At 38.4% G+C, this 14,425-nt stretch overlaps 1 protein-coding gene across 1 annotated transcript in view; it reads left to right on the plus strand.

Moving 5' to 3' along the window:
- Nucleotides 1-14,425, plus strand: part of otoa (otoancorin) — a 35,942-nt gene that overhangs the window by 15,384 nt on the left and 6,133 nt on the right. The window contains exons 12-20 of the mRNA XM_036580336.1: nt 913-968; nt 1,092-1,212; nt 2,727-2,845; nt 4,268-4,403; nt 6,482-6,675; nt 7,517-7,607; nt 8,745-8,991; nt 12,432-12,616; nt 14,212-14,364. Of these exons, the coding sequence (XP_036436229.1) occupies nt 913-968; nt 1,092-1,212; nt 2,727-2,845; nt 4,268-4,403; nt 6,482-6,675; nt 7,517-7,607; nt 8,745-8,991; nt 12,432-12,616; nt 14,212-14,364 (1,302 nt within the window). The remainder of the gene's footprint in view (nt 1-912; nt 969-1,091; nt 1,213-2,726; nt 2,846-4,267; nt 4,404-6,481; nt 6,676-7,516; nt 7,608-8,744; nt 8,992-12,431; nt 12,617-14,211; nt 14,365-14,425) is intronic.

The following is a 14,425-nucleotide window of genomic DNA, read 5'->3' on the forward strand; positions in this document are numbered from 1 at the left end:
CAGTGTGTGTAGTTTTACAGTCTGACAGTAATAATTGTGGAGCGTTTTAATCCAGTATGAATCTGCAGTGTGTGTAGTTTTTACAGTCTGACAGTAATAATTGTGGAGTGATTTTAATCCAGTATGAATCTGCAGTGTGTGTAGTTTTACAGTCTGACAGTAATAATTGTGGAGCGTTTTAATCCAGTATGAATCTGCAGTGTGTGTAGTTTTACAGTCTGACAGTAATAATTATGGAGTGATTTTAATCCAGTATGAATCTGCAGTGTGTGTAGTTTTTAGTCTGACAGTTATAACTGTAGGGAGATTTTAATCCAGCTGGAATCTGCAGTGAATCCAGTATGGCTTTTGGGCGTTTCTAGGCACATCTTATGAGTACAACTGCAGCCTCGAATGAAATCTTTCCCACGGAAAACACAGATATGCAGCTTCACTGGGATAATGGTGGAATGAAATGGCTGCTAAGCAGTGATTGGAGGGCCAAGAAAATAAGGCAGGGCTTCAGATTTGTCTATCAAAGAACACAGTGTGGTTAAACAGGCTGAAATCATTAGTGATGAGTTCACAGATTTGGATTAAAGCTATTTGCATTTGAAACCACTTCACTTTAGAAAGAGTCAAAATAAGTAAATAAATTAATTAAAACTATTTAGCCCTATAGACAATGAAGGGGGTACTCAGGCCCCACCACCCCCCTTCCTCTCCAAGTATGTGTCATTTTTACAGTCTCACAAAACCTGGAATAACAAAACAGGGCCGTGTAGCCTGTTGTTATTGTTAGTGAGCGTCCTGTGGGGTAATTTAATGATATCGATCCCGTACCAAATGACCAATTAAATACAACATTATATAGCCTTCTGTGGTAATCCAGCTCCAATAGTTTTTCACTGTTTTCATGTTTGATTTCTCTAGTCTGTTTACCTTGTAAAGAAGATTTTGGGTCAGGGGATCAAACCTGAGCAAATAAGGTGAGCCAGTTGACAGTACATACAGACAGAGCTACTAACCGATAGTGACCGCCTACGAATGAAAAATAGACCTTGATCCGCTATCATGCTATCAAGAAAAACAAGTCCATCATTTCTTAACAGGAGGCTGGGCCAGGCTGTCCAGGGTGTAACCTGCAGCATGATTGACAGCGTCAATCAAAGTGATACCTTGACAACAGTGCAAACACTGGCCAATTCTTCTAACTGGCTGTCTAGGACGCAGGTAAGGACTAAGATATGGTATCATGACATCACTGACTAACATAATTCTGTTTTCTGTATCATTGCTGTTAAAATGTTCACACTTACAAATGATGGTTCTTCAATGGTTCAGAAAAGAAAACGGTTCTATATAGAACCATGAACATTTAAAGAACCCTTTCCATGATTAAATGGTTCTTTACATGGTAAAAACGTTATTCAGATTGATGGGGAATGTGTTGTAGACGTTTCTCTATAGAACCTAGGTTCTATGTGGCATCAAAAAGGGTGCTACATAGACCACATAGAGGAACACATTTTGGTGCTATATAGAACCATTTTTAAAAAGGTTCTATATGGAACCATATACAGCATATTCCCTGTCAATCTGAAGAAACTTTTTACTCATGGAAAGGGTTCTTTAAATGTTCTTGGTTCTAAATAAAACCATCTACAGCACATTCCCCATCAATCTCAAGAACACTTTAATCATGGAATGGGTTCTTTGAATGTCCATAGTTCTAAGCGGAACCTAGGGTCTAGGTAGCACCATTTTCAAAAAGGTTCTTTATAGAACCATCTACAGCACATTCCCCATCAATCCGAAGAACGCTTTCATCATGGAAAGGGTTCTTTGAATGTTCATGGTTCTATATAGGACCTAGGGTCTACGCAGCACCAAAAAGGGTTCTTCTATTGTAACAAGCCTGACATCATAACAATAGAGGAACCCTTTTTGGTGCTATATAGAACCACTTTAAAAAAGGTTCTGTATAGAACCATCTACAGCACATTCCCCATCTATCTGAAGAACGCTTTCACAATGCAAAGAACCCTTTAATCATGGAAAGGGTTCTTTGAATGTTTATGGTTCTATATAGAACCATTTTCTTTGCTAAAGTGTGGAGCCCTGCTGGTGACATCTTGTAAAAATAAAAATAATGCGTGGCCATGAGTTAGTAAGGCATGGGAACGTGATAATTGAGTTGTGGCCACAACTTAGTAAGGCATGGAGATGAGATCCTAAAGCGTGGCTTTGACTTATTGAGATGATTAAGCCTTGACCACAGCTGAAAAATGCATGATCTTGTTCCCATGCCTTAATAAATCGTGGCCACAACGTAATTATCTTGTTCCCACGCCTTACTAACTCATGTTAATATGGCATGGCCACGCATTATTTTTATTTATTCACCAACAGGGCTCCGTACCAACGAACGCTTGAAGGACCATTTTTAAGTGTGAACTGAAAATATTTATAAAGCACTAATACAAACTGAAATCACATTGAAATTATTATTACTAATAGTATTATACTGATCTTGCAGGGGGACAGTAGCAGTGAACTGTTCACTTCCATGTTGTAATTACACATCTTTATCAGAAGCATCACAGTTATTTACATTGGGTATTTATTACTCAGTGGAATATTAATATCTTCTTAGTATGTCAATATTTTCTGCATGAAAAGTTCTGTACATTCTGATCAGTCAGTCTGATTTATTACAGTCTGAGTCCTGTAATGCTTCCTTCCAGGTTCGCTGCATTGCTCAAAAACTCTTCCTCAGTCTAGAGAAGCTGAGGCCCGGCTATTTCGTGAACATCACCGGCTCAGAGCTCCAGGCCATCCCTGCTCTGCTGCTGATCCATCTACCGTGAGTCACTTTCACAGAGCAGCCTTAAAGCGAAATAGCTGGCGAAGACACGTTTGGTGTCTGAAGTTTGCTTCTTTAGTTTTGTAGTGGCACTTCAAGGCTAATGTCGCTAATAGGTAATGGAAGCTTATAGCCTCCAGGTAAGCATTCTTCAAGCTTGACTGCCCCTAAATCATCACACATGTACCTCAAATTGTGTTGAGTTTAGCAGTGGGCGACATGGCCAAAAATTTCTATCACAGATTTGGGCATATATTAGGCTATGTATTTATTTATTTATCTTATATAAAGCTATTTTGTATGAATAAAAACCATTTTAACAACCAAAGAGAACTTATCCCTCTGTAATGCCTTCCAGGTTTCTCAAACGCTAGAGGGCGCTCCCGAGCGAGTCCGAAATGAATGGGCTAAGATGGAGCATTTGAGCAAAATCATAGTTTATAAATACTTAAACATTTTTAATGTAAAACAGTACAGTCAGTTTCTGAACACAGAGCAGCATAAAACATTTTAACACTGCTGATTCATTTTTAAGAGCTGTTAAACTTGGGTTAAGGGGTTTAAAACAGCGCCTCATGTACCTTCATGATGTCTGTGAGCGCGAACAGCCAATGAGCTGCTCTGCTTGCCAACCAATCAGCACTCAGTAGCAGTAATGTTTGCGTTCTGCTGCCCAAAACCCGTTTGCTGTAGAAAAAAGGAAACATGCATTTGCGTTTTCTTTGTTTTTTGAGTGAAATACATCCTTCTACTTTCTAAAATTAAAGAAACGTTCTGGGCGAGTGATTAGAAACTATTTGAACTTTACGTTTTTAGCCATTGAGCTCCATTCACTCCCATTCACTGAGGACTTGCTCGTGGGCGCCAGTCATGTTTTTTGATATAACAGGGGAAACAGGAAGCGGCCAGGCTCCTCATAAACTGGCTCTGACATAACTACACTAATGTTCAGGAGATAGAGACCCCTGTAGGGGAGGAGGAGACACTTCAGCAGTGGACATGACACATACAGCATTTTGTGTTGTTTTTGACAACTTCTTGCCTTATTGCGTGAGTGTGTGATAATTTAGCCATGCTAACCTGGTGCCCATGGTTTCCATTACTTGTTAGCAACAATAATCTCATAGCTTTCAAAGCATAAAGCTAAAGAAAAGCAAACATGTCTTATCTGCTCAACTACATTTGAGTTAAGGAGCAAATTGCGTAATTTTGATTTTTGGCCAACTTTCACTTCCATAATCCAGGAAAACATTTAGTAATGGTTACAATATGCTTGTTTTTTTGTTTTCTCCCTTATCCAATCACACTCATATACACATTTTTACCCGTCACTCACACATATAACCCATTAAAAACACACACACACACACACACACACACACACACACACACACACACACACACACAAAACCATGTACACAGAATAAAGGCGATTCAAGGTCTCCCGGCCACAGTGTGTCCTCGTTTCCTAGAGAAGATGAGTCAAGCCAACCTGACGTCCCTACCGAACAGTGCACCGTCACGCTGGGAGCTCAGAGACAGAGCTCTCCGCTGCCTGGTAACCTGTTTTCATACAATTTAAGAGTGTGAAGTAAATGTCCCGTGTATGTTATTTATGTAAGTACATATATGTAAAAATACATACTGTGTTTTATACACAGTGCTGTTCAAAAATCAGAGACCACATTTCATTTCCAGTCAAACCTGCCATTCAGCATTAGTTGCCCATTTTTCAGCGACAGGAAAAAAGCAGAAAACGTCTAAATATTACATCATTTTTTTCCAGTTTTGTGTTCTCACCCTTTTTTTTACTATTAAGTCCAGCTTTATTACAGCCTCCACTCTTTTCAGGAGACTTGATTTCAGTTTTCCAATAAATCTGCAGGGATATGTTTCCACACCCTCAAAATTTAGTCTTAGAGGTTGGTTGCATTTTCTGCTTATGGCCTAGGTAACAATTTTAGACTCATCAGTCTGGATACCATATTTCACATTTCAGATGTGCAAATCTTCTTTTAAGTCTATTTCCTTTTCTCAGTGAGGTTCTTCTTGACAGCTATACATCCTTTCAGACCCATAGCGCTGAGCTGTCTTCCCACAGTGGAAGGATGGACAGAAACATCTGAAGCATTTTTCTGATCTGAAGCAAAAGTGGAGCTTGAATTTCTCTCTCTGTTTGGCTGATAGTGACAGTTTTGGTGGTCTACCAGCTCTTACATGGTTGTACAACCAGATTTTAAATCTGATCTCCTCAGAAATATCTACTTTAGCCGTTTTAGATGCTTATGAGAAAGAAATGTGCAAGACAGCTAAAGTGGGTTCACTCTACAGTGCCACTTTTATTGTTTTCCATGGCTTAGAATAATAATGAAGATGCTAATTTTGCATTTTGAATGTTTCAGTAACCCAAAAAGTGTTTTAGATTCTTCTAGGTAGACTCCCACCCTTTGTCTTGAGGCACTTTTACACACTTTTGGCATTCTCTCAAGCAGCTTCTTGAGGAGCCACTTGGTGTGCTTATTTTCCAGCAAGCTTCAAGAAAAGTCAATTGCCTTGAAAAAACAGCCTTTAAATATATATAGATATATTTTTTACATTTGAAATCCACGCATTTGAGCGTAATGCCTTTAGATGGCTTTAAGATTACGGTAGTACCCAGTAAAAGAAACATTGGCCTCTTTTTCACTGTGGAGCCAAACGGTTCTCAGGGCCGTAACGGGCCGTTCCGGTTACGCAAAGCAGGGTACAGCTCAAAGTACCACAGAACTGTTCTAATTTTATCTTTCTGTCACTTCAACACCAGACATTCGAATTTGTGATGTCAGATGCGAGTCTTTATCCTCTAAACGGGTGTTTTTATTCATCGGTTTGCTAGAACCGAGCCTGTGCAGCTGTGGTAGGCACCATACACTCATGTTACCTTAGCCTAGCAGGCTACAGCTTTAAGCACTACAGAACAGGTTTGATTTCGGCTTTCTGTCACTCCAACACTGATTGGTCGGCTTTACTCTCGCTGTTTTACATTTTGACTGTCTATATTTGTTACAGGAGGGCAGTTAATCGAATCAAACCTGCACTGGGGTGTTTGGACCTCTTTAGCTAAGCTAGCTAGGAGAGAAGAGCAACCTAGCATTAGCTTAGGCACCAGAGAACAGGTTTAATTTTGACTTTCTGTTTTTCTAACATCAGCTGCTCGACTTCGCTTCCTCAGATTATCATTATCATCTAAATTTGTCCTAGTAAAGCTTTTGTTAGTCAGAATTGAACCTGTTCTGTGGTGAGCTAAGGTGGCAGCATACTAGCTAAGCTAACGCTAACCAGCTACTCCCTCCTGGTTAGCAGCACATTATAAAATATAGAAATTGGTTTTAGATCGGCCAATGGCTACAGCATTATGTCATCCCATGAACGGTTCTGTGGCCCCAAGTGCAGTTCGTGCTGAAAAAACATGGACTGAGCCCGATCCGTGTCGAACCATGTCCATGTGGAAAAGCCACAGGACCAGTTACACTCCATGCTCAGAACAATTCAGCCCTGCAGTGGAAAAGGGGCCATTCGGTCAGTTGTTTCCAGACATTTGACTGGTCCTGCACGTTTACAGAGCGCTGACCTAACCTCTGTTCTCCGCGTCCTCAGGGGAAGAACGCGTCTGATTTGTCCAGCGCTGAAGTCTTGTCTCTGGGTCCTCTGGTGTGTGAGCTGGATCCTGCATGGATGTCGTCTCTGAACCCTGCAGCTCTGAATGCCACTCTGCAGGCCCTGGCCTCCTGTGAACACATTCCCCGCCTCTACAGAGCTCCTCTGTTCACGCTCATCACACGTGTTTATGGGTAATGTAGTCCCTTTACAGACAACACTGTCACCCGTTCTGCATTCACACCATCCAGTGCTGAAGAGCCTTGAGCTCACACCCACACATTGAGACTAGGCAGCGTTTCGGAGTTTTAGACCACAGTGTTATTCAAAATATCTGCAGAACAGTTAACACTATTGAACTGAGCATCTCGCCTGATCTGTTCTGAGAATTTGGTGACGACCCCTAAAACTCTTTTAAATCTGCCACCAGAGGAGTTACAGCTAATGCACATCCATTTCCTGCCACAGTGAAACAGATTGATGTGTAAAAATAATGGAGGAGGGAAATATCCACGATTTTGCATCAGCATTAAAAGCTCAGTATTTGCTGAACTGTTAAATTAGCTCTGATAAGAAGTTGCTAGCCTACGTTTGAGCTTAAGTACGGCTGGTGCAACAGGCCCCAGGGAATTACATCTGTTTGTAGTAACAAAAACATGGCTTAATAGGTTATCAGTGCAGCTAACTGCTGTTTGTTTGGCTGTTGTTCATATGAATCACACTTCCCTAGGCACCGATATTACAGCAGAGGGGGCGCTCAAGAGCAATGAAACTCACCGAACGTAAACCGACCCATTTTCTATTCGCCAAAATTTTGAAGAAAAGTCATTTAATACACAATTATTATACACACTAAGGGCAAATCTGTGCAAAACCTTTGAAAGTTCATTTTAGCCTTACGGCAGCTGATGAACGGTATAGCACACGTGGCTTATAATGTAATCCCTGTCATAAGTACAGGATATTATGACCTGAGGTTGACTTTATGAAGCTTTTTTTATATTCATTTTGTTATCGCTGTGTCTTTTGAAACAGGGCCCCATCCATTTGGACAGAAGATGTCATGAAATTAATGGGACCCCTCCTCTTACTAAATGATACTTCGCTTGAGGTGATGCCTTTCAAGGTGAGTAAGAGATCTTTATTCTCCCTGCCTTATTCAGTCGATTGAGAGTCCAATCCCGTGTAAACAAGGAAAAGTACCCTTATAGAAAATGAGGCAATATGCCTTTATAGGAATTGGCAACAAAATAGCTGTTCATTTAATAATATCATTTTCTTCTATACTTGCAACCCTGTCGTTTTCATTCTCTCTTCTTTATTATTGACCTACATTGCTATTGAAAAATTTAGACTCACTTGTCATGTTAATCATTTTTATTTTAGATACAGTAATAACGTACAGTGTTAACCCTCTGGGGTCTGAGGGCGTTTTTTCAATTTGTGTATATCTTCTTAAATTCACCTTTAAAGGCTCTTGCAAATAACAATGATGCCCATATGTTTCATATCAAAATGTTCCGTTATCTTCATCACTACTTTCCAAAGCTGCTGTAGCAACTTCAGCAGCTGTAAACTCTGCATGACGTTTCACATCTGTCTCCGATAAAGAATAAAGGGCGTCCGGTGTGATGGCCGGTCCTGATTGATTTCCTGAGTGTCCACTGGTCAGTTAATGCAAAATGTAGACGGACACACAAATCCACCAATTACCCACGGTGAGAGGCGGATGACATGTATCTACACAGCCTCATAACTCCAGATGTGAGTCATGTATGATCTCGTGAAAAGATGGAATGGAAAGGGCTGTATTATAACAAAGATAGAGAAACAGATATAGAAACCTCCAATGTGATGCAAGGGCGGGTTTGTGGACCCCAGAGGGTTAAATATTATAAAATGGACACCAATTTGACCACCACTTTTGAAATATAAGCCACAGGTATAATATAATATAATGCAATACTGTAATTCATCCATGCATTCATGATATACAGCTATATCAGTTCATTTTTCTTCATACATCCATCGAGTCACACAGGGACAAATTTCTTAATTTTTTTATGGTTTTGTACTAATTATTTTAAACCAGTGAAGTTCCACAGCACTAGCATATTAGAATCACTGATACATTTATCTGCAACAGAGTGGTTTATAATATAATTGGTTGTGTATTACCAAAAAAATCATTGCACACTCTTAAATGGTGATTCCAAACTTCTGAATGATAATAAACGTCCACTCCTTCCACTCTCGTCCACAGAGCTGGCTGAAGTCGTCTCTGTCCGATCTGCTGGGCAGCTTGCAGCCTCAAACCGCCGCCCCGCATCCAGAGGAGTTCCGCTCATGGCCTGATCTGCTGGCTCTGCGCCGCAAACTTTTCCAGCTCAAAACAAACCCCATCCTGCAGCGCCGCAGGAGAGAGAGTGAGTTTACAGAACCACAGATACGACAAGAAAAAATCAATTTATTTAAATACAAAACTGCTCTTGAAAAGCATCAGAACAGTGGTCAACACATAAGCCTGGATTACAAATGAATATGAGGCAAACGTTAAGAATTCCCACGATTATTCTTGAGTATTTCAGAGGTGGAGCAGTCAAAAGTTTGGATACCTGTCTGTTTTTTTTTTAATTTTTGGTCATTTTTTCCACATTTTAGAATAACAGGAAACATATCTCTGGAATTTCTCCAATCGGAAATATTGGTCTTTTGTTAGGTAGTGCTATTTAGATTCATTTAGATTACACTTCTTCATTTTAATTTACATTTACATTAGGTCAGGGGTCAGCAACCCAGGGGTCAGTCGCAACTTTTTAGTGTTTGACAGTGCCTCATTGCAGATTAAATGTATCAGGAAACCAGCTGGAGTGATTATAAATGCAAGTCCATTCGTCTTCAAATTATCTGTGGTCATCTTAAATCTTTCTCTTTGCCTTTTTGTTGGCTAGGGGAGACTTGTCTGCGTTGCTATGGTGACCAGTCGTCTGCTCGCCAATTCTCACGGTCGGTGAAATAGCAGTTATAGGCTACTTTAACTCCAGCGTTTAAGACCGTTTATTGGCAAAACTGTGTTTGAGCGATCAGCAGAGCTTTATTGTACTGTAGTATTTATTTTTTTTATTTTATAGTTTATAAAAGAAAATATACCTGCTGACAACCCCTGCATTAGGCTAACGTATTAGAATCATTCCATACTTTGAACAGTGATTCTTTTGAACATTGGTGTACATAATGTATTCAAGCTCAATATAATCAAATCATTTTGAAAAATTTGTTATAAATTGAAAATTCTTATTTTTTCCATAGTAATATTAAATGTATGAATGTCCAGGTCAGCAGCGGTGAAGAGCATTTATAAAGTGGTCTAAATGTCTACAGTCTGGAGCTGATTTAAGGTGGAAAAAACTTGTAATATCTTCAGTGTTTCTACTTTGTTTGAACCGGTCGTCATTTTCATTTAAACACCAGCACGTAAAATGTGAGCGCACGCCATTTCATGTGTCTCCAACATTGACTGAATGAAGAATAAAGGGTGTCCAGCGTGATGGGTCAGTCTTTAATTATTTCCTGAGTGTCCACTGGTCAGTTTCACACAAAATGAAGAATCTACTATTTACACATGGTTACTATACGGCTATTCCAGCCTGTTTTTCTGCTGTTTGGCACAAGTGACATGCTGCCAAAACCATGTGCAAAATACACTCCTGCCATGTTTTTCACCTGCAACTGGACGAAAATGAAACTATCAAACTGCTAACTATTCTATTTTACCATCCGTGCAGCTTCTAATTTTAAACCGGTGTGTTCGAGGCTCACATTAGATCAGTATACTATAAGACATTCATTTTGAAACTGATGAAATTGGTATTTTTGCATCAATAGTCCTCAAAAAATAATGGATGTAATATTTCATGCACATATAAAAGATTTTACTGCAGAATAATAACAGCATCATAAATAAGTATTAAACATGCTTTAAAACTCTCAGTTAGGAAAAGTGAGCCAAATAGCAAATCATAGTCCAGAATGTCACATTATGCACATACTAAACCCCTAATAAAGTCTAAGATGGTTCCTAAAAACAGGGGCCAGATTCACGAAAGCTTTCTTAAGAAAAAACCTGCGAAGATTCTTAAAACAAACACTAAGAAGGTCATAAGAATGTTCTTGAATGCAATACTCAAAAAAAAAATCTTAATAAGTTCTTAAATATTCTCTTAAATTTAATTATTTTCTTAAGATTTTCTGAAGTAAATCTTCGTTATTTTCTTATTTAGGCTACATTGCATTTTTCCACGTACCATAAACGAAGCAAGATACATTTTGAATTTGTATTCTGTTATTTTCATTATTTAGTTTAATCCGCCAAGAGGAGAAAAACATCAAACCAAGTGTGTAAAAAATAACAAAACAAAAATTAGAGGAGATGGAAAAAACTGAACTGAAAAAAAATTCTCTTTGGAAAATATGATAATTGTGTTGTAATGGACGAGGATGAACAGGAGCAGCAGAGGCAGCATCTGTGATAAATTCAGAAGCAGACCTGGTCAACTCTTACAGCCGAAGACGAGTGTGAGTCTGTCATAAGGTTAAGAAAACATTTAAGAACATAATATTACCACTTGTTCTTAGAATTATTCTTATGAAAATAGCTACAAAAAGAAAACAAGATCATTCTTACCAAGTTATTTGAAGAGAAGTTAAGAAAAAACACACATTTAAGAAGATTTTCCTTCGTAAGATGCTTTTGTGAATCTGGTCCCAGATTATTTTGTATAGTAAGCTAGATTAAAACAGTCTACCAACCAAAACTATCCAATGGACAGTGGTCCTGTGATCAGACACTGACCACTAAAGACTCAGAAGACCTTGTAAGGATCAATCAATCTCAAAGCGTGTATCCTTTCTTTTTCAGCCGATTATCATGAATAAAATAGAAATGAATACAAGCCATACTTGAGTTTGTGCATGCGGTCCCACTTCATGTTAAGTGTCTCTAATAACTGTGTAGTTACATGTCAACAACATATGCAACAACATTGTAACTACTAATAAATTAGTCACTGTTATAGATGGATTACAGAAGTAAAGCTTATGTAATTACACATGTGTATCAACTTCAGTTTTGCCTCATGTGATTACACAAGTGTATGTTAATAGTTGTAACAGCCCTTTTCTCTCTCATGTAATCACAGAAGGGTTATAACAAATGTAATTACCTTTGTAATCAGACTGGAACAGCAGTTTTTTTTCAGAAGTCTTTTCCAGCAGTAAAAGGAAGTATGTTATAACTTACATTAAGACATTACTTACACCGTATCTGTCAGCTTCTCTAACATTCAGCTAGCATTTTTTGTTAAAACTGTTGATACACGTGTAATTACATGGGCTGTAGTTCTATAATCCATCTGTAACATTGACTGAATCATTAGTAGTTACACTGTTGTTGCATATATTATTCATGTGTAACTATACAGTAATTAGAGACAATATAAAGTGGGACCGTGCATGCTGTTATTCTTTGGAAATTGTATTATTTTTGCCATATTGAATTTGATTGTAGAAACTGTGCAGCAACCTTGCACAAGTACACTGCCTTTAACCCACACAAGAGCAGACTATTAGTAGTGTTACAGTATAGAGCCTTATATGTGCAAATTTGGCCAATTCAAATCACAATTCACTAACAATAACACTGTTTACTACATTTTAACTTTGTTTTGTTCCACTCTGGGTGAGTAAAGTGATTCTATTCCTAATTTTGTGTAAAAATATTAGGGTTTTGTTTCCTGTTTTCCGATCCCTGACCTGCAGTAATTAGAGGTATAGTGTAAAAGTTAGAATATGCTTTGCATTAAATAAGTCTATAGTCATCTGAAATCAACACAACAGATATAATAACACAAATGTCTGCCTCTCTTTTCTTCCTTTTTTTTGTTTTGTGTAGTTTCTCCATCAGTGGTGCCTTCTGTGTCAGTCATGGAGGATCTGGGAGAGGGCAACGTTTACTGGAGTCCAGCCCAGCTGGCTAATATGTCTGCCCAGACGTTCAGAGAGGCCGTGCCTGTGCTGGGAGAGATACGCAACTTTACTGCAGAGCACCTGGCAGTGCTCCGCGAGAAGGCTATAGAGGTATGAACAGCTTCTTAGTGAGAGAGAACTGACTGGTCAGTTAGAATAGTGCCAGTAAATCTAAAGTTTTTGTTATTTTATTCTGTAATAACTATGATAGCATATATTTAAATGTTGGAAATTAGACCCTTAAAAGTATTTCTATTCTAAAGTTAGTAAATGAGTGCGTTTACATGCACTTAAAAATCCGATAACTGCAGAAAATCAGATTTTGTCAGTAATCCGACCAACGCGTTTACATGCACTTGAGTAATCAGATAATGGGGAAACTCCAGGTCTACATGAGTCAGACAATAATCGGATTTCTGCTTTGCAACCAGCCAATAAACTCACAGAAGAAGACGTGATGTAAACGTAACGTAAAACTCAAACTTCTTGCTGCCTCTTTTTTATTAAAAAAAAACAACGCCACATGAAAATACGAACATCATCTAGAAGATGAAGAATATTTAAGTTCTTCATTTCATCAAGCGTGTAGTCGGTTTCAGTGTCTCTCCAAAAGCGTTTTGCTGCATCTCTTTGCTTTCTTTCGGATTTCTCAGTCTGTGCATGTGCGAAAACAGCTGCTCTCTTATTTCTGGTGCCGCGGTCTGTTTTCGCACATGCACAGACTGAGAAATACGAAAGAAATCAGAGTAAGAGTTCACATGCACTGAGAAATCTGATTACAGAGCTAAAATCCAGCTCTCTTTATCAGATTTCTTAATCAGACTTCTAGACCTCACTCCGATCCTAGCAACCGTAGTGTGCCGTTCACATGACCATTTGAATATTCATATAATTGGATTGAATAATCGGATTATTGAGTGCATGTTAACGCACTCAATGATTAATAATGTAGCATAATTAGCTATTTATAATAATTTTGTGTTGTTATATGCCTTGAAATGTAATCATCCCAATACATTGTTTCTCTGATTGTTAATGAATTCTGCATAATTCAACCAAAACAAAGTCATTCAGAGTGGTTTGTTGTGAAATGTTACATACAGACTCAGATGTCTTTACAGTGTTGCTGATAGGAACCAGGGGTCACAATGTCTACAATGCAAATATAGACATTTTATTTACTGTCCAAAACCACCAGTGACCCTACACGAGTCTTCTGAGTTTCATATGCAATGTTGATGATGGTAAAATAGTGATAAAACTGAAACAAATAGTTTTTTGTTGGGGTCTGTTTTGCCTCAGTGCCCTACATGCACATGCATTTTAAAAAATATTAAATATTAAAGTTAGAACTTTATCTTTAAACTTTCGTCCAACTATTCTTTAGAATGGTGCATTTCACATCAAACCACACTGAATAAAACCCCTTTAATTTTATCATAACTTGACACATCTAAATTTTGTTTATCAGCTTGCTACAATTTATTTAAAACACATTACTAGCATTTTATTACATCTTGTAATTAAATTGGTTTTATAATAATAAAAACAGTGATTCCAAACTTTTGAACAGTATTGTAAGTTCATGTATTAGATGTGTTTAAAATGTGTAACAGGTATTTCAAAGTACAGTTCATGTATACATGTCTATATTACATCAAACTCAGTGTTTCCTCATGGTGGGACGTCTCTGTGTTGTGTCATAGGCATTGGGTGATGCATCAATGCTGAATCAGACTCAGATTGTGGAGCTGGGCTGTATCTGTCAGGGTTTTAACACTAAAGATCTCCAAAAGCTCAATATCACCTCACTGGACACATTGGAGCTTCTGTCCATCTGCAACTGGAACTATACACAGGTAACACAGTCTTGAGTTGTAAACTTGTGGCTGGTACTGAACATAGCATTGTGCTCCTGGG

Source organism: Colossoma macropomum, unplaced genomic scaffold (assembly GCF_904425465.1).
Source record: "Colossoma macropomum unplaced genomic scaffold, Colossoma_macropomum, whole genome shotgun sequence".
NCBI lineage: Eukaryota > Metazoa > Chordata > Actinopteri > Characiformes > Serrasalmidae > Colossoma > Colossoma macropomum.